The sequence below is a fragment of the Vigna unguiculata genome, chromosome 1 (assembly GCF_037176805.1).
Source record: "Vigna unguiculata cultivar grain cowpea cultivar isolate G323 ecotype 2 chromosome 1, ASM3717680v1, whole genome shotgun sequence".
Taxonomy (NCBI): Eukaryota; Viridiplantae; Streptophyta; class Magnoliopsida; order Fabales; family Fabaceae; genus Vigna; species Vigna unguiculata.
This window is the reverse complement of record NC_140792.1, coordinates 6,651,453-6,673,837: the sequence shown is the minus strand read 5'-3', so window position 1 is coordinate 6,673,837 and position 22,385 is coordinate 6,651,453. Positions and strand designations below refer to the sequence as shown.

The window sequence follows — 22,385 nt, the reverse complement described above, 5'->3', positions numbered from 1 at the left end:
AAGAAAAAAAGAAAAAATCTCTAAAAAAATAACTCTCAAAATTTGAATCATGTAGTAAAAAAAAAACTTAATATTTAAGTTATGGCTTAATCTTCTTTACTTTTTTTTTTCTTTCTTCCATCGTTCATAGAGAAATTGAGGAGCAATTGTCTTGTATAGAATACTTCCCTATCTCACTAGGTTTTAATAGGACTATAGGAGAAAGATTGGAAAAATTATTTGTTACATTCATAGTCTACTCTATGACCTAGACCTTCCTTAAAACAAAATTAAGCTCATCAATGGTGCACCTTTCTTCAACAAATTGTTACATGTGGAATTTTCATAAAAAAACACTTTTCCAACCTCAACCACAACATTGTTAAGTTCAAGAAAAATCTCACTTAAAAGAATTAATCAAAATTATTGAAAATTATAAAAAACTAGAATATGATATACAAAATAAATATTATTATTCTATAAACTTAGAAAGCCAAATGGCTTAATTAGTGTTAAAAAGTAAGATTTCAAGAAATCAACTCCCTCTTCAATCTCTTCAATTAGTGTATTATTATTTTGTTGGTCATCTCTCGTCATTAGTGCATCATGAGGGGAATCTTACTTATAAAGGTAAAGAAAATTATGTATTCTTCTATGAGAAGCTCAAAATTAGTGGCAAGTGGGGACACTCTTATTGCAAAGTTTCTCTACAAGGAAAGGCAAACACATAAGCTTTTCTATAAAGGTTTCACTTTATTAAGGCAAAAGAGGAGAATGCTTGAAGAATTTCCTTCTACGTTACTATTGCTAACTTATTTATAATCCAGCTTATGCACCTATTTTTCACGATACAAACGTGCTTTTGGAAAACTTCACTGCTTTGCTTCTATGCTATACCCATATAAATGTTCATAAAGTAACATCGTTGACACTTTTTGTAAACACATTCAGCAATGGAAAATCAGAGCCATTAAAACCTCTCCTGCATCATCAGGTGAACATCACATATCTCTTCCCTTATTTCTTGATGACTCATTCATTTCTGTGTTGTGATATTCTCTGCATTGCTTTTGTAGCATTTTCATGCACATGAAAGCATTTTTTTTTTCTTCCTTTGGTTTTGTAGCATTTTTTTCTTCCATTTTTCTGTGCGTTCCTTCTTTTGTTTTTGAGTGTGCTTTCATTCATAAGTTGATTCTTTTACTTCAATGGTGTAGATATACAAACATTGTAAAAAATGCAAAGACCTGTAAACATTATAAATATCATAAGTTCCCTCTCTTTCTTTTTCTCTTTTTTAATGAACAAAAGAGTCTCCCAGAATATAAATTTGAGGTTTTTGTTAAAAATAGCGTTTTGATGCTAATTTTATTTTTTTTATAAAAAACATATATATAACAGTTAGAAGTTATGTTTTAGGATATTTTTTATCTACCTCATAGATTTTTTGGATCAACTCCCACTTATTTCAAAATGTGTTTTTTTTATAAGTATAATAAATATTCCACTACTTTAATCATTTCAATCAAAACATAAAACTTTATGTAAGGAAATGCCAACTTCTTTTGTTTTCTGCCTCAGTCCATTCTCAAACATTTTGAATTCTTAGGCTTTAATGGATTGAGTGTAAAATTTAGTTAGTCTATCCAGAAATATAATCCAAATAAATCATTCTAAATCAGTTGTATGAACTTAAACTCTTTGGAGTATTAGATTTTCTTACGGAAGTACTCCACCAAAAATTATCAATGTAACTTTCTCATACATCTCTCGGCATGGATTGGATTTTTTTGAATCTAGTCTACTTCCAATAAAATATATTGATCTACGATTCATATCTATTTTAATCAAATCAACTAGATTATAACTCTTTTTTCAATCCAATTTTAATTGGATTAAATTTAGATTGAATCTACTTTGTCAAATATATTAAATTTAGTAAAATCGATCTAATATACATGACTATTAACTCCATCGGATATGGATCTGGATGACTCACTCGACCTAAACCCAGGTCGACTCATAACAACTTGGGTCTGGTTCACTCGGCTCGACTTGAATCTGAGCCACCTCATGTCAATTCTTGTTGATGTTGATCTGAGCCACCTCACATCAATATCAGCAAGAGTTGACATGAGTCAACCTATGTCGAGACTGAATTGACTTAATCTGGGTCTTGTCGACTTGGCTCCACCTAGGTTTGGATTGACTCGACTCAACCTAGGATCATGTTGACTAGCCTCGACCTCGGACCCATGATGACTCGGCATGACCCTTTGGCTGAAGTTAACTCAGCTTGACCTTCATCTCGGGTCTACTAGGCTCGACCTTCGACTTAGACTAACTCATATTGACTTTTGACCTAGGTCGACTCGACTCAACCCTAAGCATGTGATAACTCATCTCGACTTTGGCCAGGATTGACACGAATCGACCTTCCGTTGGTACCAACCCGAACCAACCTTAAGCTTGGATTGACTTTGCTCGACCTTTGACCCCAGCCAAATCAGCTCAAACATTTGGCCCCTACCAAATTGGAAATTGAATCACATAAAAAATGAATCTTCTAGGTCCATTAATATTATGATTTGGACTAGATTTTTCATTGAATTTAGAAAGTACGTGCCTTATAAAATCATCCAAACTTTAAAGGTCTAATGATAAACTGTTGGGTTGTAGTTAATACAACATGTTGTTTTTGTCATCATGGCACTATACTATGTAACATCGTGGTCATCACCACTATGGCTTATGCCATATATATGTGACATGTATATAACAAGAGGGGAAGTTAGGGATGCCATATTCAACATAAAAAGATATTCAGTTAGCCAACTTGAACGTAAACTTCTATTCACAACCTTTTTTGTTTTTAAATAGATCAACACCTCTCATAAGGATACAACATGCTTTGTTGTCACTAATAGTTTGCAATTCTTCTAGAACCATTGGTTTCCAAATTAATATATGAAACGTGTGTTCCAAAATACTATCACAAGAGTGAGCTAATATAATAAATATCAATCTCTAAGCTAATACTACTTCATACTCATGTAATTACATAATTACTTAATCAAACACATTCACGATTAAAGACTTAACTCATATTCTCACACTAGATAACAAACGCAACAAACTATTATTGAATTTTCTAACCAAGACACAATTCTCAACTACTTTTCAACCATTCAAAACAATATTTCACACTTAAATTTTTTTGAAAGCCTCGTATCAAGCATGTCCCAACCGAGACTAACACTTAACCTATAATGTCATTGGTAAAAATCAACCTTAGTTTCTTATGTTAGGGTAGTACCTACATCTGTTATAAAAAGCCTTGATACAAGAACCTATTTCAACTTCTCACCACCAAATGTCTTAATTATATGATCAAATTGTTAGTAAACCTAAAATATCTTATTTCTTTAATGATACATATTAACATTTTTTATGTACATTTTCACCCCATAAAATGTCACTTGAGCAATTGGTTTTCGCCTACAAAAATCACAAAAAGGAGAGAGAATTGTCTTATCACAATTTTTGTTTAACATGTCAAATTGTTGCTCGAGCAAAAAACATGTCAAGAAAAGAGACGTTCTCATGTTCTGATTTTCATTCTAAGTGATGAAACAATCACTTGTACAAAAATTCATAAAAAGAAAGAAACTTTTCGCATTCTTACTTATTTAAGAGAAAATATTATAAAATTAAGAGAAAGACGTTCTCATATTTTATTTAAGAGAAAATATTATAAAATTAAAAAATTATGCATAAAAATAATATAAACACCATCATATAATATTATTAATCTAAATAGTTTCAACCAAACCATCATAAAATCAATATCATTGTATACATATGTTTGCATTTCATTAATTAAATAAACTATTTCTAAATTCATATTGACAATACAATGCTCAAATTTAAAATTAATTCCTTATAACTTAACATATATCTAAACTTCATAAATTTCTATTTCTAACATCGAATATCAATCCAGTTATCCATATCATACCAAATTTATTATCTCACATTCAATAGTAACACTGAAACCAAAATTTTTCAATCAAAATGAATGCAACTCCATCTATTTACATTATAGATTTTCATTTTAACGACTAACAATATATTATTCCTAACTTGCAACTTTTCAACTTGTTATAGTACACCCAATAGTTTCACATCACTCAAGAGTTGAGGTCAAAGACAGTTTAAATACCTCTTCTTTCTTCAACTCATCGAAACGCCTTTTAAGAACAAATTTGTGATGGAGCTCTAAACTCCAAAGTGGACAATATATCAAATGTAGTGAATAACCCTAACGATGTTACTCAACGGACTTAGGATTGGAGATCAGAACATTAGTATCGTCTATGAGACTATTAGACGTATTGGAACACAACTCAACTTAAATGAATCAATATATTAACTCCCTATATCTCTGTCGGAACACAACTCAACTTAAATAAATCAATATATTAATTCCCTTTATCTCGTGTTTCACAAAAGTAGAAAACAAATACTCTACATGATGACTTCTATTTAGAGAAAAGATAGAAGGTAATACCATAATTAAAGAGAGAAGATAGAAACAATGTGAAAGAATAATTTAGAGAAATACTAAAGTTTGTAAAATGAATTTTTAAGTAGTTAAAATTTAATTTATATATTAACTAGAAGTTAGACGGTTAACTTTCATTATTTTTAAAAACACTTCTAATAAATATAAAATTCATTTTTACCAAACATAAAATTGTTCTTACAAAAGAAGCTAAAGCTTAATTTATGTATATTACACATGTTAGACATTATTGTTTTCTCTCTCCATATGAAACAACTTTAAACTTTAATGACATTACAAGAAAATGTTTAATTAACAAACAATTTTAGGGACTAAAAGTTGTTAGTCATTTCAGTAACTAATTTAGATACCAATTTACAAAATAAAAATTATTGGTTACTAAAATAGTCATTAATATTAATAAAAAAGTACAATTGGTCACTAATTAATTAGAGACTAATTTATAAATCAATTCCTTTGGTAACAAAGATCTTGGTAGCAAATGTTTAGTGACCAATTTATTTTGGTAGCTAAATTTTAGAAACTAATTTAGAGATAAATTATAATTTTCATTCATAATACTGATTATTTTAGTAACCAATATCTTTTCTTTATTTTGTAAATTGGTATCTAAATTGATCACTGTAGAGACTAACTTTTGATCGGTAAAATTTATTGTTAATGAGACATTTTCTTGTAGTATAAATATTTGTTATATTAACAAAGTAATTAGAAATTTAGACATAGCTCTATCCTTCTTTAAAGCATTGATATTTATTATTATTATTATTATTATTATTATTGATATTATTATTATTTGGCTCAGTTAAGTTTATTGACTAACAATCCAATTCACTATAAAAAAAATAATTGAAATAACTACAAAAATATAATTAAGTTTGATAAAGTTAAAGAGAGAGGTTTTCGTTGATTTTTTTTTTTAGTAAGTATATTTCACTGTATCATTATTTTGGGCTATATATGGGTATGTAACAAGTGAAATTACATGTCTATGCTGAATACATTAAAATAGTAACATACACATACACACATGACATGATATACATGTTTTGAATCTTCACTTGGTTATTTGTTTACAAAGTTTTGTTATAAAAAATATCTATTATTGACCTTTAAATTGACTAGTGTTTTAATTAATTGAATAGGTTGTTGAATTGTCTATGCCTGATGTTATTTAAGCAGAAAAATTTCCATTATTTTGCTGACCCTCTTCATGAACTTTTAATTCAAATTAGCAAGCTAGGTTCACCATCACATGATTTAATAAATATTGATCACTACTTTTCTTTTCCTTATCTTTATAATTTGCTCATCCAATTCATTAAATTAAGCTACATGGTCCCAATTTATTTTCCCTTTTTCGGTAAAAATAAGAGATCATGCAATAGCTAATTAGTCATAAATGTCATAAAGAAAAAGAAAGGAAAAAACTATATTCCATAAACAAAATTATGAGTAACTTGGCACCCAAGGAGAAGAAATCAGAGAACAATAAATGTATAAATTTTTAGATTTGTCAATCAAATTCTTACAAATATATTTAAAAAATTAAAAAAATATGTTTCATTTTTGGATTTGTTCTTCAATGAAAAAATCATTTTCAATATTAGACATGGTGATATAAAGATGGAATGATTCCTTTTCATTGAAGGTGACAATCTCTAATTGAATGATTTTCAGAGAATTATAATGATAGTTTCCTAATTTGTATTTTGAGGTAGTTATTTATGAGTCATATTGTGATGAAAATTGCAATGTGATGTTGAAGGAAAGAAGACAAAAGGGATAAAACAAAACTTGTGTGTCATGTATTCAATGGCAATGGAATCATCAAAAGGGTACTCACACTATACAAAGGAGGATCTACACATCATGAAAAGGTCAATCTCTAACAAAATCCTTTGTTTTTTGGACCATTATGTTTGAAGTTTTTCTTCAATTTTTAGTATATTTTTTCCACTTTCACTTTATATGATTATTCTGTATATATAGTGTTCTTCTACTTGCTGGCCAAGATTGCCATTTGGAATTTTCAAATTGTCAAACACTTTGTAGTGTCTTTCTTGTCATCTATTTGTCTTCAACAATTTGTGTTTTCAAATTAGGTCAAACTGGTTTTCTATAAGTATGTTTGCTCTTCTTTTTGATTGCATTTGGGTGCATCTTTGTGTTAGGCTGTTAGCAAAACGTAAACTATTTAAATTTCTTATTCATAAATAAATGTAGAAGAAAAAAAAAAGCTGATTAAGTAAAAATTAATTTATGTAAAAATTGAAAGAGAAATTTGGAAAGATTATATGAAAGAGTATGTACAAGTAATGAATATTACTTTTAATAACTCAGGGAAAAATTCATATCTTTTTTTCTCTTCAAATTACTTGTGAGAAAGTTTGTCTAATACACCTTCATTTATTTTATATCTTTTTTCATTGAGTTTGTAATTGGTATTTTATATGTAGAAAAGCAAAAACTATTTGTAAATTGTAACTAGTAATAATTATATGTTCAGATCTAAGTTATAGGGTGGTATTTTTGCAACCAACGTGATTTTTTTTTTTTTTTCTCAAGCAAAATGAGTAAGAGGATGTAGGGTTCTTACGAGTGAAATAAATAATAAAATTGTTAAAATATCAATTGATTTTATTATTCTTCATTTTATCATTTAATGTTTATATCTCTTGGAATAAAAAGGACCTTTGTAAATAAATTTCTTGTCCATTTCTTTTACAACAAATATCACAGAATTAAAAGGTATTATATTTAAAAAAAAATCTTTGTATTTAAATTTGCATGTCCATTTCTTTTGGAATAAAAATTGCAAGCATTAAAAGTGTATTATATTTTATTCTGGTATAGAATCACAAACTATTATGTATGACTATTGATTTATAATAATTATTTAAAATTTATTATAAAGAATATTTTATAATCAATTGATAGTGATGAAATTTATTCTCACAAAAATTTATACGTTTTCTTAATTTCACGTGAGAAAATTATATATATATATATATATATATATATATATATAACATTTTCAAGTATTAATTATAGGAATTATTTATTTTTAAATATTAAAAGAATTCTTAAATAATAGATAAAAAAATATTTTCTTTTAGATTTATTATGGGAAATATGTGATAATCAATTTCACATATTATAGATGATTTATCTTGATCTATAATAAACATTGGTATTCGTTATTTGTATATTTTTAAATAGAATGTATTAATTTAATTATTCACAAAAATAATATGTTTTCAAATCATGCTGCTCATCTTTTCAATACAGTTATAAAATGAAAAGAATAATGTGTTTTAATGCATCAATAAAAAATAACAATAAAATATTTTAATCTTTTTTGAGCAACTATATGATATATATATATATATATATATATATATATATATATATATATATATATATATATATATATATATATATATATATCACTGCATTCAATATACCATTTCATTTAATTATTTGACCAAGTCAAAGTGGTATGTTTTCTTAATCATCAGCACAGACTTCATAATTTTAATAATTGATTAGGACATTTCAGTTTCTAACTGGTTTACCCATTATTTCTGTTTGTTGAATTTCAGAAAGTCAACAATAATAATAAATAAATAAATAATAATAATAATAATAATAAATTCTCAAAATTACTCAAGTGGATGAAAAATTTAAGTGTGTGTGTAACGGTATGTACATTTAACAGTTATGTTAGAAAGAAAAAAGAAACAATATAATAAAAGACATGCAGAGGTAGTTATGCAACATATTCCAAAACAATACTATTTGTGCTATTATTCAACATCCATAATTTTTATTATAATAATAAAAATAAAGAAAGTAATTAATAAGAAATAAAATAATTTTATTTTCTAGTTTCTTTGAGTCAAACCAATAATCTTAATTCTCATATTAATTATCTTTCATTTTTTTTTTCTCACTTTTTGTTTCTTACCATCATCTATGAAACAGAAAAAAGAAGAAACAGAAAAGAACTTTTTGGGGAACAATGATGTTAAGTCAAAAGCTGACTATAATACATTTATTAAATGTTTTCTTAAATCTTAAATCGCGAGAAATCAGATTATCCCTGAACCTGGTTCCACTCTGTAACTACATCTTTATATATCCACAAACCTGGTCAATTCTTGCACACTTTTTTTTCTCTCTCTCTCTATATATCTATCTGCTTTTTGTGTTAGAAAGAAGAGGTGAAGGTAACTTCGTTCTACTCCACAAACCAATCACTTGCTTGGTATTCTCTGGTCTCGATGTTTCTCACTCTTTTGTCTATGTTAGGGACATAAAATGTTTTTGTTTTCTTGTTAGAAGATAAGAACAAGTAAGCACTCCATGCATATATGCTCATGTAGCTACCTAGCAGGCCTGCATTATATTAACCTTATATTATACGATAATGATACGAAATTGTGAATATTTTATTGGACATAAATGTTTGCATGCTGTGATGTCAGTTCAGTTCCTTGTGTCGCAGGCCGGCAGAGAGACAAAGATCTCTTGTGTTGTGTGTTTTCCAATGCTAGCTGCTGCTTTCTACGTTTTATATAATATTCTGAAACATAGTAGAAGATAGCAGAGTTAAACAATAGAGGGTGGTCCTCAAAAGAAGAGTACTTGTAAGGTTCCTTTTGTTAAGAGGGTGTTGGTGTTTGCTGCAGCAAAAGCAAGAAGAACAACACACCAAGAGAAATTGAAATGGAAGGCAAAGGTTTAGGAGAAGTGAGAAGGCTTCACATCATTTACTTCCTCAGTCAGATAGGTGGTCGTGCAGATCATCCTCATCTAATTCGTGTTCTTCATCTTACTCGTAATGGGGTTTATCTCAGAGGTGTGTTCAATTCAATGCTTCTTTTCTGCATCTTGTTGTTTCTGTTTCTGTTTCTGCTGCATTACACATAAGGTGATGTGAATAGAGTAAGGAAATGCAGACACTTGTTACATTTCAGACTCTTTGTTTCTATCTTTTTCTCTTGTCACATCATATTACCTTTGACATTTACAATGAGTTCTTGGTGTTCATGGATCATTTTTGCTGTGATTAATGTGATTTTTACTATCTAACGGTATTGCCTTTTTTCTCCTGAAAAGATGTCAAGAGATGGCTTGGGGAATTGAGAGGGAAAGACTTGCCTGAGGCATTTTCTTGGTCCTACAAGAGGTTGAGTGATACCCTCCTAATCCTTGCTTGGGTCCATTTCTATACCTCATTTTTTTTAACCTTTAACCATATGTGTGCATTGTGATGAATTTGTAACTAACAATTATTGAACGGCAGAAGGTACAAGAGTGGATATGTGTGGCAAGACTTGCTGGATGACGACCTCATAACCCCCATCTCTGACAATGAATACATCCTCAAAGGATCACAAATCCACACTACCCCATTTGGTATGTACTTAGACAAAATTGCTATTCCCACTTTTGTTATTCTCATTAATATTTGAGCATGGCCACCCATAATTTCCATCCATGGACATTTCCAAAGCATTCTGCACTTTTCCAATAATGTCAAAAGCCTCATTAAGTTGACAACTTTTTGGATAATGCTGCAGCAACAACTCCTTCACTAGAAGAAAAGAAAGCTGCAGTTTGTGATATCAATGCTGAAAAGATGTGTCCTCAGTTACAAGTTGTAGAGGACAAAGAACACCAGCATCAGCAGCAGCGGAAGCCGCCACAGTCTCTAGCAGAAGAAGAATCTCAGGTTCAAACAGACCAGAATTCGAAAACAAATTCTCCAACAAAAGGGTCATCAGAAATCAGTCAGGACTCGTTGGTCTTCAGCTCAGACAGGTCGTCTGTGACAGATGATGACTCTTCTAAGGTTGAAGAAGAGAAGCACTTAGACATCACAAGAGGCAAAGAGAGTTTCAGTGAAATGCACCAAGAGAAATTAGAGACTTGCTCATTGCCTTCCCTGTATCACAATCTGTTGAGTAAGAAAGGCATTCACAAAGATGACCAGAATAAGACTCACTCACCTGATTCATCCCTGTCCACCATATCCTCATCATCATCTCAATCATCCTTCACTAAGATCAGAAGCAATTCTACTAAAGTCTCTAATATTTTTCGAAATTGGATCACTTGTGGCACAGTGGAAACAAATGATGCAGCACTCATCCTGATGAACCCGGGTCAAACAAAAATTTCGAAGGAACCCAGCAACATGCCTGAAACAAAAGCTGAGATTTGTAAGGGAGACCGGTTGGGAGGATCAGAGAGGTGCTTTAGGACTTCTTGGGGTCATCAAGACCAGAAACAGCAATATGGCGCAAGGTGATGAGTTATGCTATCAGTTGAACTTTGAATATTTTAAAATAATGATCCTAATATTACTATTTGCTTGGTTGCTTCCTGATTTCTCATTCTTCTTCCTTGTTTGCAGAAAAAGCTTTGATGGAGAGGAAACAAACAGGAGCAGGAAAAAGTTAGGCGACTTGCTTAATCAAAGCTCTTGCAAACCATTTGGTGGACCAATTTGCTCGTAAGTGACTCAACATGAGCATAATTTCAATTATTAGCATTTCAACAGTATGGTGAGAAGCAACTGTGCATGAAAACTCACGGTTATATTTATGGAGGATGTTTTAGCTCTGTTGAAGATCAATAGGATACAATATTAGGACTTGTGAGGACCTGCTTGAGGCTCAGCTAAATGAGGTGCATGGAGACCAGAAAAGCTGCACTAGACTGTTAGTTATTAGTCTAATAAGTATGAACAATATTAAAACATATATACTGAAACGACAAGTGGCAAAAGTTTCCAACAAAGAGGCCAGTGAAGTGAAGATTCAGGGTGGTTGTATAAGTCTAGTCAAAGTCCATAATTTAGATTTTCTTGTAATAAAATATAAAATACGAAAAAGGGTTGACATTTATTAGCAGATTGTGATGTTTACCAACTTTTGGCTGCGGGGTCTAGTGTTAAAGATTTCACAGTTGTTTCATGCATCTCAATTAAATGTGAGTAGTGTAGTATGTATGAGCTATGTGTACTTGATGCCCATATGTTTCGAGAAACTTTCAATTTCACGTTTTTATCATAATCATCAATGAGAAGACCATAAATAGGACTTGATGATGCAGGCAATGTGGGAAGTCGTTTAAGCCTGAGAAAATGTACAAACACATGAAGTCTTGTAAAGGAATGAAAGCCTTGGGAAAGTCAGCTCCAAATGTTGAGGAGGCACAGCTTCCGAGATCATCAACTTCATCCCATACACATTACTTTTTGACCAACTAAAATATCAAATTATATATATATATATATATATATATATATATATATATACCTTCATCACAGAAGGCGTTGGCTTTTGAATTTTGATGTTTTCACACTTGGTCCTAGTGCTCTTATAAAATGTCTCTTTCAATGTCTCTTTCTCTACCATACCCTTTGGCACGATTATTCTTTTGTCTTGACAACGAAACCAAAACATTCTGCACCACAGAGAAAAGCCAACCTTTTGGCACAACCAAGAATTGACAATTTATAGCATTTGCTCATACAATAGCCAGAACTACACCTAAAGAGTGCACTTGAGATTTCCAAGGTTAGCTTAAACACTGTTTGGAAGCAAATGACCAAAAGGTTAATCCAAAATGAATTACAACATAAATCTACGATCAATAGTAAGTAATAACATATCGTTATCATAGAATACAGCTAAAAAGTAGTACAATCTTGGGAATTACTTTGTTCAGCCAGAAAGTTAATTAAATTATACAAGGGGTAAGATCCTAATTAAAGTAGTTCTACAGAAACCTTATAACTTTAAATCTTCACTGTAATACCAATGTCAGCTGTCCAATGATGCAGAGTCAGTTGAGGATAGTATTCTCCACATTCTCAATTTTGTTAGTCATTGTGTTATAGCACATTTATTAATTAGAAACAGTAGTGGAATTAACATGCTCTAGTAGAAACCGGTACAAGTTTTTCCTTAGCTTCTCTACTCTGTGATCGACCTTATCTCCACCAACCAAATTATCTAACCAGTGATTCACCTGTTTGAGCTGTCCGAGAAGACTTGCAATTTCAGTGTTCCCTTCATTTTTCAACCCAAATTCATTCCTTAGGGACTCCTCCAAGTACTTCAGGAACCATTCACTAGATGCCTCGAGAAGTTTTTCAGCCAAACTTGCAGCCACCTTTATTTCAATTCCTTTTGATTGATCCTGCTTGCCAGCATCCTTGTTTTTGGTTGCCAAGAGTTTCCGCTTTGCAGAAGGAAGCCTTTTAGCAGTTGAATTCGGCAAAGGACTTGCTTGAGTTGCTCGATTTTGCTTGCTTTGAGCAGTTGCATTCTCAGTATTGATGTCCTCAGGAGAATTCTCAATGACAACATAATGACATTTTTCATCATTCAGAACCTCACTTTTCGCCTGTTTTTCAAATAGATTGAATCTGGAAAGATTGGTACCTATGGCAGCTTGTACCCAAGATATAGCATTCGTTCCACTGGGAACTTTGCCGGCATCTTCTATTGCACACTGCAGGGTAGACTGGCCGCTTGGTTTTGGTTCCGGAAATGGAATAAGTAAAGAACTAAACAGCACTAAAACTCTCCGCAAACTCAGGTGAAGCTCCAAAAACTGCTTCACAAGTGATCCAGCAGAATGTGTTTGACATGACTTGCAAAGTTCTGCAAACATGCTGAGAAAGAATGCTCATCTTAGTCGATAAAATTATAAAGTCAATCCAGTTACTCATCTTTACCCAAAAGAGGAAAAACATGTGTGTGTGTTCTTTAGCTAACTTCAAAAAATAATCACTTAGGATAGATTTACAAAAGAAACAACTGTTTCCTTGAAAGAAGCTGATTATCAGAAAACTGAGATATTTCCCTCCAATTCTGATTATCAACAGTTGAAAATGCTGAGATGCAGTGTTGGAATAACCATAAGGTTTCTCATGATATTTATTCACTTTGCAAGAAATTTACAATTGAAATAACATTCAAATAGTGACACGTTTAGAAAGATATAATCCACAACAACTTGTACTTTAAAACTTAAACGGGCACAGGAGGTACAGGTTACACAAACTAGTTAACCATATTTTGAAAAGAACAGTAACAGAAGCATTTCTGTATTTCAATAACTAGAAATGCTTTTTGAAATAGAAAGTGTTTAGGTTCATTATAAATACTCAATTAACTTGTAATATGCATTTGTTAGACATGAGGTGACAAAAAACATAAGAACTGTATTAAAAATATTAAATAAATACCACATGCATTGGATCACAGTATCTGTAGCAGATGCTTCTTCAAGAGACCGCACAGCCACCAAAAAAGCAAAATTCCTATGACCTACAACTTCCTGCAAAAGAGTGACACAACAAAATTCAAAAACTAGAGATGGTTGCAAGCAAGTTTTGAATGTTATCAAGACACACAAACCAGTTCAATACCTTTGCAAGATCACACGTGGAGGGTGAGAGATCATCCCAAGATGCAGGAGTATCGTAAGACCAAGCCTTGAAACTGAGGGGAACCTTTACTAGTTGGCTATGAACAGTGCCACCACAGGGTGACCTACTGCCAGTACTCTTCCTCACAGGAGTGTTTGTCAATGATTTTGGACACAGATTCTCGTTTTTTTTCTTCAAAGGTGAGACACTAGAAGTTGGAGATTTTAGCGGAGAATCAGCTTTAGTGGAAAGCTTCTTGTCTATCACCTACAGCATCATACACCATGTACCCACAATAAGCTTCAAGAAAGCTAAAACACAACAAACGACGCATAAAAATAAACCTTTTTGTCTCATATAGCATCAGAGTAAAAGTGTTATAATCAGAGCATGTAGAACCCTCAAAAGTACCCTCAACCAAAGGCCCTACCATACTGACCTCAAACATTCACGAAACACATTTACATAATTCATTACCAAAAAAATATTGACAACCTTTCATAGCTGTGGGCGTGGTCCACAACAACAGAAATTAAAGCCTTTTAAAAGCGCAAAAAATTTAAAAAAACCAAGAGGGCCCCCATTATCCAAAACGGTGATTTAACAAAAGGAAAACAACAACATTCAGCAGTGGGACGACAGCCTCACGTTTCCTTAAAAATCTACAACCTTAAACTTGGGACATTGCTGAACACAACTTAATGACTACTATAACATGTCCGCCATCAAATACATAGTAAAGAAAACACTCATTCCCTGACAAACCCTCTATTAAACCACCCCCTCACAGAAAACCCATGCAAAATTTACAACAAACAGCAAAAGGGATCCGAAAGGTAAAACCTTTCATTCACCAAACTATGAATTAATAATAAAACACACACTTAAATGGAGTTCAGATCTTTTACTTGAAGAAAAAGTGTGAGAAACAAAAAATTGATTTTTAAATAAAAATCCTTTTTTCCTCTCCATCTTCAATTCAAATTTTAAATTTTTTCTCTTATTTTCCATCCATCCTACTCCCTGTTATGCAATAGTAGAAACTAGGAACAGTGGATGAAAAACAAAGAAAGTCCATTAAAAATTTTGAATTTAAAAAATTCATTCCCATATACAAAAATAATATTTTCTCTCTACCAAAAAAAAAAAAGATACTTCCTTTTCCCTCCTTTTTCTTCCCTTCTATTCTCCAAACACCCCCACATGTGAGTAAATGACTGAAAGAAGAAGAAAACAGCAGAAAAAGAACAGCAACACACGTTAGGCGAAGTGGGGTTGGATTTCTTGTGCTTGAGTTTACCACCACCGGAACTCGCAGAACCGGTTTTCTCCTTGCGCACAGGACTATGATCCCAGACCCTTCTCGCAGAGTCCAAACTCAACCTCCTCGTCTCCACCTTCTTCTCAACGACCCTCTTCTTCACCCGTTCAGTCTGGCTCTGGGGCGCGTGGAGGGACGCGCCGGGGAGGAGCTCGGTTGGGTTGCCGACACATGGGCGGCGCTTGGGGAGGACGGTGAGGCCGCGGACGATGGGGACGGGGGAGGCGTGGTCGAGGCGAGTGATGTAGACGAAGTTGCCGAGCTGAAGCTTGTCGGAGCAGATGAGGTGTGCGTCGTCGTCGGGGACGGAAACGAAGGCCGAGTGGAGGGAGTCGGAGAGCTTGAGGAAGTAGCCGCGGGTCTGCAGGGCGGAGGTGGAGGAGAGACGCGGCACGATCTCGGTGACCTGGAGGAGGGCCTGGCGGTGCGCGGCGGTTACCTTGCTGCCGGCGTTCTCTAAGAGCTTGGAGAGGACGCCGGGAGTCAGGGACGCCATGAAGGTGCAGTATGAGTAGTGGGAAAGGAAATGAGAACAATAACGGAAACAGAAACGAAAGTTAAAAATAAATTAGTTATTTGAAAGGTTTTCTAAAATGGAGTGAATAACTCTTTTTCTTTAGTTTTAGGGAATATTGATTATCTTTGAAAAATATTTTTTCATTTAAGAAAAAAAGGATAAATCTCAAACAAACAATATAAATTTAATGTTTCTAGTTCCTTACTTCCCGTACCTTATTCCCACCAAAACAACTGGAGTACTTTCTCTTTTATTCCTATCAGGGTGAAGGTGAAAAGGAAAAAATATTTAAAATATTATTTAAATAATATCCGATCTAAATAAATATTTTATTATTTTAATCTTTTGAGTGAAAAAATCTAACATTGGCATTAGAGAGTGAGACAGAGGAAGGAGTGTGTGGGGGAAGGTGCAGGTGTGGCAGACACTGAAGGGTGATTACACATGGCAAACACAGAGATGTCACTTTTCTTTATATTTGGGTGAAGAAACAGAGGAAAAAATAAAGTGTTTCATTGCATAGAGTGGGACAGCACAGTGGACAGAACAAGTCACGTACTTATTATTTCTTTATTTTTATTAATTTAATTATTTCTACGCTCTTTTGGTATAAAAATAATAAGTTGGGTTTTTTATTTATATAGTCTCAATCTAATTTTAATTTTTGAAAAATCGATGTAGTTTGATTTTTTTGTTAAATTTTTTAAAATAAATTAAATTTTTTTTTGTTAAAATTGACACCAAGAAAAAAATTTTATTAACAACAAAATTTCTTTGATTTGTTTTATTAATTACAATAAAGTAAATCATTTTTATTGACGGTAACATCTCATTTTAGTCATTTAAAATTAATAAAATAGAATGCTTTATTATAATATTCAAAACATGTAATCTAATGTATAATGTATATTAATACAATCATATCACATAGATAGGACTACAATAATATAACGCATATACATTCTTAGTCTATTATACTATGCTTTTATCTAATGTATAATGTATATTAATACAATTATATCACATAGATAGAACTACAATAATATAACACATATACATTCTTAGTCTATTATACTATGCTTTTATTACCAAATTATACCTAATAGGATCTAATATCACTCGATTCTCCAAATTGATGGCGCATCAACCACAAAAGGTACCATTACACCTCATCTTCATATGCTCAAACCAATAAGGTGATCATTGCGAAAAAAAATACAAACAGTACAAGACACATAGTGCAAACACTACAAAAAATCGTGTATATAACAGTGTTTTTAATATGGTGTTTCTTTGAAAATGTCGTTTTTTGTAGTATAATACAACATTTTTAAAACTGCCATATTTTACATGTAAAATATGGCATTTTTAACTATCGTATTATTAAATGTCATACTACTACTAAAAAATATGTCATTTAAAAATGTCAATTTTCAATAAATATTTTTTTTACTCAAAAATGTTTTCCCGGTTTTTAATATATAAGACCCTCCTTTTTTTAAAAAAAAAAAAAAGAATTCCCTCCCTTCCAAAATCAATATTTTCATTTTCAATTTTCTGATTCTACTTTCCAAATTCACTTTTCACATTCATTGCCTTCCATATTCACTATTCATATTCACTTCCATTCAACGTGTCCACTTCCAAGCATTCGAAACAAAAAAGTGATTTGCATTCTTGACGTATTAAAAAAAGTGATTTGCATTCGAAATAGACTTGTCGTTCGCATTTGCTAGCCATCACAGTTCACATTCGCCATCACCGTTCGCAGACACTCCTAGTCGCTCCCAACTATTCGCAGTTGTTCGAAACCTCTTCCACAAGCGTCTGTTATTGTTCGCAGTCGACCCAATACTTTTGTTCTTGTTCTCTATTCTTCAATTCTTCAACTTCATTGGTTCAATCAAGGTAATGTACTGTGTTAGGGTTTTATGGTTTTGAAGGTCAAAAACCATTATGCTTTATTTTTTAGTTCTCCATTGTGGACAAAATTTAGGGTTTTATGGTTTTTACTTCAGATGAATCTTCCTCTGTTTTCAAATCATTTATAGCATCATTATGTCAAGCTACCCTAAACTTTCCATTGCAGTTTCATGATTCTATCAAGCCATTCTTTTTTAAAAGTTTCAAATTATATATAAATGCATGTAAGTGCTTTGTAATTTTAATGGAAAAGATTCATTAACACCAACTGTTTTGACAAGTCATGTGAGAGGTTAAATGTTGATAATTAAAGATAACCATAAATTCTTTTTTATGCAGGTAAAATGGTGACTTAACTAAGGGTTGTGAGGTATTCAAGAAGCAATTGGTAATGTCAAAGTCTAAATTTCTACACTTGGAGTTTATTCTCTTATCACGGTAATTTCGTATTGATTTATGTATCTTCAATGCTCTGAAATGTTAATATTGAATTAAAGCCAAAAAATATAAGCATATTGTCTTTGGGGCATATCTGATGAGTGAGAGTTTGCAACTTATGGCAAGAGACTTACATGATCAATTTCTTTTGCCGTGAAAAAGCATGCCACTATGTCAATATATAGTTCTTAAGTGTGAACAACAGATACAACTTTCGTCAATTTTAACAATAAAAGTAATAAATTGAGGGTGTGGAAAGGACATTAACATTAACTAGTGCTTCATTGAGAATGACCTCAGTTGAGACAACATGAAACTGAAGCCAACAGTAAGTTTTCTGCATCATGATAGTCCTACATGGTGATCTTTATGCAACATTAAGTTTTCCACATCAAATGAAATCATTTTTGGGATGGGTGATTGGTGTTGGATGGAGAAAGAGATACCTACGAATTAGATTGAGTCACACTAACCCCTTCATTGAGTTTTTCACCTTTTTGTACTCTATTTTATATTCCCCTAGTTGTTGTTGAAAGAAACATTGCTGGAGTAAAAGTAGTATTGTACTCTACTATGTGTTTCACACAAAACTCCACTTTTAATTCAAACATTGTATTGTTGGATGCAGTATTGAGACATAAAAGATAAACTAAATATGAAAGGAAATAAGCTTGAATTGCTTAGTGTTAATTTTGAAGGTTAAAGGTGTTTATATATTTCTTTGAGTACTCTAGTACTATATATTCTTTGTGTCATTACTAATAAAGAAAAAAAAAAGAAAAAGAATGGGGTCCACATATTCCCTACCTCTGGTTTCTTTGTTCAATGTATTTTTTTTTTCTTAAACAAAGAGAGTGGTGTCTATGTGTATATGATGAAGCCCGAAAATTGTCAATGTTAATAATTGACTTTACTATTTATATGTGGTGCATGTGGGTCAATTTACAGAATGTTGTGTGCTTCTTCTATGGTTCTGGGTGCCATGGGTGTATGATGAAGCCAAAAATTGTCAATGCTACTCACCTTCACCAGAACTAATTTTTTCTTCATGAAAAAAAAGTATTTGTGATTAATCTTAATCAATTCTCATGTGGAAGGTTAAAGCTAGATTGCCTCACCTTTTAGTCACTTCATTAGGAGGCAACCAAGTCATGTTTATATTCCCTGCTCCATATTAACTCTTTTACTACGAAGTATTCATGGTTTCAAAACAATGTAATTTATGCTAAATTAGTATAAATATATAGATTAATGCTAACAAACCTTGATTAGATTATGGAAAAATTTTCTTAGTTTATAATTCACTTGTACACTTTAAGAACCTTCTGATGACTATACTATAAGTTCTAGTTTATGTAGTGCGGAGATGAACATCAGAACCAAGTTAATATTCTAAATAATAATGCAGGATAATGCAGTGTCGTACACTATTAGTTATAATTGATTTTACTATGTATATGTGGTGCACGTAGACAATTTACAGAATGTTGTGTGCATTTATAGGTGCATCCTTAAGGTTGAAGTTTTTTATTGTTGTAATTGTAATTTTAATATGGTGACAAGCGGTGGCGAGAACTGGTATGCACATATAACTTCTTAATCTGAACAATCAAGTCCTCAATCTACCCCAAATTCAGATTTTGTTCATGCCACTTCTGAACATTTATTAGACATCTATTATGTTTTTTCTTTTATTCAATATAAATCTGGACTAACATATTTGTGTTTTATATTTTATATTTTATATTTTAAGACTCGATTTTATTTTAAGATAAACGAAGACTTGGCAAAAAGAGATGTCATGTTTAAAACTGGGAAACTGTGGTGGGAGTACAGATGCAAACTTTGGAATGAATTTTATGACCCACTTATGAGTAGAAATGAGCTCATTAAGAATTGTCTAGAGAATGTCAGTATGGATCAATGGACTGTTTTTGTTGATTATTGCCTCAAGCCTTCAATAGTGGTATAACCTTTTTAATTAGTATATTTAAATAAGCTTAATTTGAACTTTCAAAAAATCTGATCTCATTTTTTTTTTGTAGGAATTATGTAATAGAAAAAAATATATTAGGAAAAAACAAATTGTTCCTCATATTGGTGGTGCTATGTCTTTGTCAAGAAGAAGGGATCATTTGGTAATTTTTTACTTATTCAATTCTTAATAATGATATTCATATTGGTTATGGAATGATTTCTTTAGCTTATAATTTTTTTCTTGGAATACATAGAAAATAGAGACCGGTAGAAGTATTAGTAGAGCTGAAATGTGGAAGATAACTCATAAGAGAAAAAATGGCACATACGTGAATGGCGATGCTATGGAGATTGAGGTAACTTTTTTCAGTGAATTGAGTTATGCAACTTTTGTTTATAAGTTTATTGTGTCTTATATATAAAAGGTCTTGTCTGTTTTGAAAATTGGCTCACTACATATAAATGGTTTTTCTGGTCACTTGAATATTGTTCACTGCAATATATATGGTTTGTTATGCCTGCTGGAATTTTGTTCATAACACTATATATGGTTTGTTCTGCTATTGGAATTTTGTTCACTGCATTATATATGCTTTGTTCACTGCTGGAATCTTGTTAACTGCATTATAAGGTATGTTTTGTTGTTGGAATTTTTTCACTACTTTATAATACTCTGTTTTTCTGCTGGAATCTTAATCACTACATTCCACCACAATCAATTAATTGTTGGAATATTATTCACTATTGGAATCTTGAATTTATTAGGCAACTACATTGGTGGTAGAATGGACCACTAGTTCTTTACGGTCTGGGTTGATCTCACAATTAATTTTTTTTAAAACAGAGCTCTCAACATAATTATGTTGTAGTTGTAATGTCTCAAATCAATTAATGTTTAATGTTAACTTGTATAATATAGATCTAGATACACTTGTAGATCTGCATATTTATCAGAACTTTTAGAAATCAACATGCAATTTTTAATTTATCTATATAAAACTTAGAATGGTAGGAGTATTTTTATTAATCACGTTAGAATATGGGTCACGACTTTAACAAAACTTGACATATATGAAGAAAAATCTAATTTTCTTAATAAGCATGAAATTTATGAAATGGTGATGTTTGTCGTTTTTATGCAGGAAAAAATTGATGATTTGATGTTGAAAAATCCAGAAATTGCATCAGATATATCTCCAAATGATCCAGTTGGTGTTATGTTTGGAAAAGAATATCTAGGTCGGGTTAGAGGTTTTTCTTTTCGAGCTTGTCCTACACCTGCTTTCAAGCAATGTCCAACTGCAAGATTAAGTGGAATCAACTTTGCTTCCTCTAGTGGAACTTCATCAAATATGGATGACAAGTTTGTAAAGATGGAAAGTGACCTTGCAACTGTTAAGAACCAAATGAACCAAATGCAAAAAGTGCTTGCCTATGTTGCTTCTAGAGAAGATATTCTTGAACCTCTTGCTGCAATGGTTGTTGCTTTGGTACATCCGTCTAGTAACGAGGTACTATAATTTACTTAAGAAAATTAATTAATTTTATTGTATTGCTATTTTAAAATTATTCAATTACTTATATTTCTTATTCATTGAATGCACATGATGTTCAAAGTGGTGCACCGTCTCCAAAGGATGTAGTACGATCAAATGGTGGAAGCGAAACAAATTAGGATTAGGTTTAAAAGTATAATTGTATTACGATTTCAAAATGACTTTTAGTATTGTCTATTTTATGTTTGGATCTTTTAACTCTTCAGCACTTTGAAATTGTTCCACGATCAATGAAATTTCTTCTTTTGTTCATTTTTATTTGTATTTTAGCATATTTTCTTATAGTTTTATAATTTTGTTCATAATTTAATTTGTCATTATTAAAGAAAAAATATGTTGAATTATAAAATTATAAATATAGGTGGATAACAATAATAATAATAAAACATTATTGAATTATGAAAACATAAATACAAATGGATAATAATAATAATAATAGTAATACAATATTCTTGAATTATGAAATTATAAATATAGTGAATAATAATAAATAATAATTTTTTTATAATTTAGTATAGTGACATTTATAAATGTCGTAATATAATTTGAATTATGACATTTTATTTTCATTGGATTTGTTTTCCAAGAAGTAAATAGCATCATTTTTAGTTATCGTTATTTACCTCTTTAAAATG

At 31.5% G+C, this 22,385-nt stretch overlaps 3 protein-coding genes across 12 annotated transcripts; 2 read left to right on the top strand and 1 right to left on the bottom strand.

The window, feature by feature from the left end:
• The first annotated feature begins 842 nt into the window (after positions 1 to 842).
• LOC114179809 (UPSTREAM OF FLC protein (DUF966)) lies at positions 843 to 11,980 on the top strand. 7 transcript variants are annotated; one of them, XM_028066273.2, is made up of 8 exons: positions 843 to 973; positions 6,333 to 6,444; positions 9,259 to 9,428; positions 9,689 to 9,758; positions 9,876 to 9,988; positions 10,153 to 10,879; positions 10,989 to 11,087; positions 11,690 to 11,980. In XM_028066273.2, the coding sequence occupies exons 2-8, from the start codon at positions 6,371 to 6,373 to the stop codon at positions 11,844 to 11,846; spliced, it is 1,410 nt and encodes a 469-aa protein (XP_027922074.1). In that variant the 5' UTR covers positions 843 to 973; positions 6,333 to 6,370; the 3' UTR covers positions 11,847 to 11,980. The 7 variants fall into 7 exon arrangements, with proteins under 7 accessions (XP_027922074.1, XP_027922082.1, XP_085525833.1 ...); XM_028066281.2 differs by having other exon boundaries at positions 847 to 973; positions 9,879 to 9,988; XM_085669707.1 differs by lacking the exon at positions 843 to 973 and having other exon boundaries at positions 6,429 to 6,444; positions 9,075 to 9,428.
• A 103-nt stretch (positions 11,981 to 12,083) lies between these two features.
• LOC114181822 (elongation factor 1-delta, putative (DUF936)) lies at positions 12,084 to 16,013 on the bottom strand. Its single transcript, XM_028068402.2, has 4 exons — positions 15,278 to 16,013; positions 14,019 to 14,285; positions 13,836 to 13,927; positions 12,084 to 13,259 (listed from the first exon to the last, which is right to left on the bottom strand). The coding sequence occupies exons 1-4, from the start codon at positions 15,833 to 15,835 to the stop codon at positions 12,488 to 12,490; spliced, it is 1,689 nt and encodes a 562-aa protein (XP_027924203.1). The 5' UTR covers positions 15,836 to 16,013; the 3' UTR covers positions 12,084 to 12,487.
• Positions 16,014 to 17,464: 1,451 nt separating this feature from the next.
• LOC114178237 (uncharacterized) lies at positions 17,465 to 22,002 on the top strand. 4 transcript variants are annotated; one of them, XM_085671143.1, is made up of 7 exons: positions 17,465 to 17,764; positions 18,119 to 18,217; positions 19,971 to 20,183; positions 20,263 to 20,355; positions 20,449 to 20,550; positions 21,337 to 21,705; positions 21,795 to 22,002. In XM_085671143.1, exons 3-7 carry the CDS (start codon positions 20,019 to 20,021, stop codon positions 21,867 to 21,869), a joined length of 804 nt encoding a protein of 267 aa, XP_085527269.1. In that variant the 5' UTR covers positions 17,465 to 17,764; positions 18,119 to 18,217; positions 19,971 to 20,018; the 3' UTR covers positions 21,870 to 22,002. The 4 variants fall into 4 exon arrangements, with proteins under 4 accessions (XP_085527269.1, XP_027919855.1, XP_027919847.1 ...); XM_028064054.2 differs by having other exon boundaries at positions 17,470 to 17,764; positions 19,999 to 20,183; positions 21,812 to 22,002; XM_028064046.2 differs by having other exon boundaries at positions 17,470 to 17,764; positions 19,989 to 20,183; positions 21,812 to 22,002.
• Positions 22,003 to 22,385: the final 383 nt, after the last annotated feature.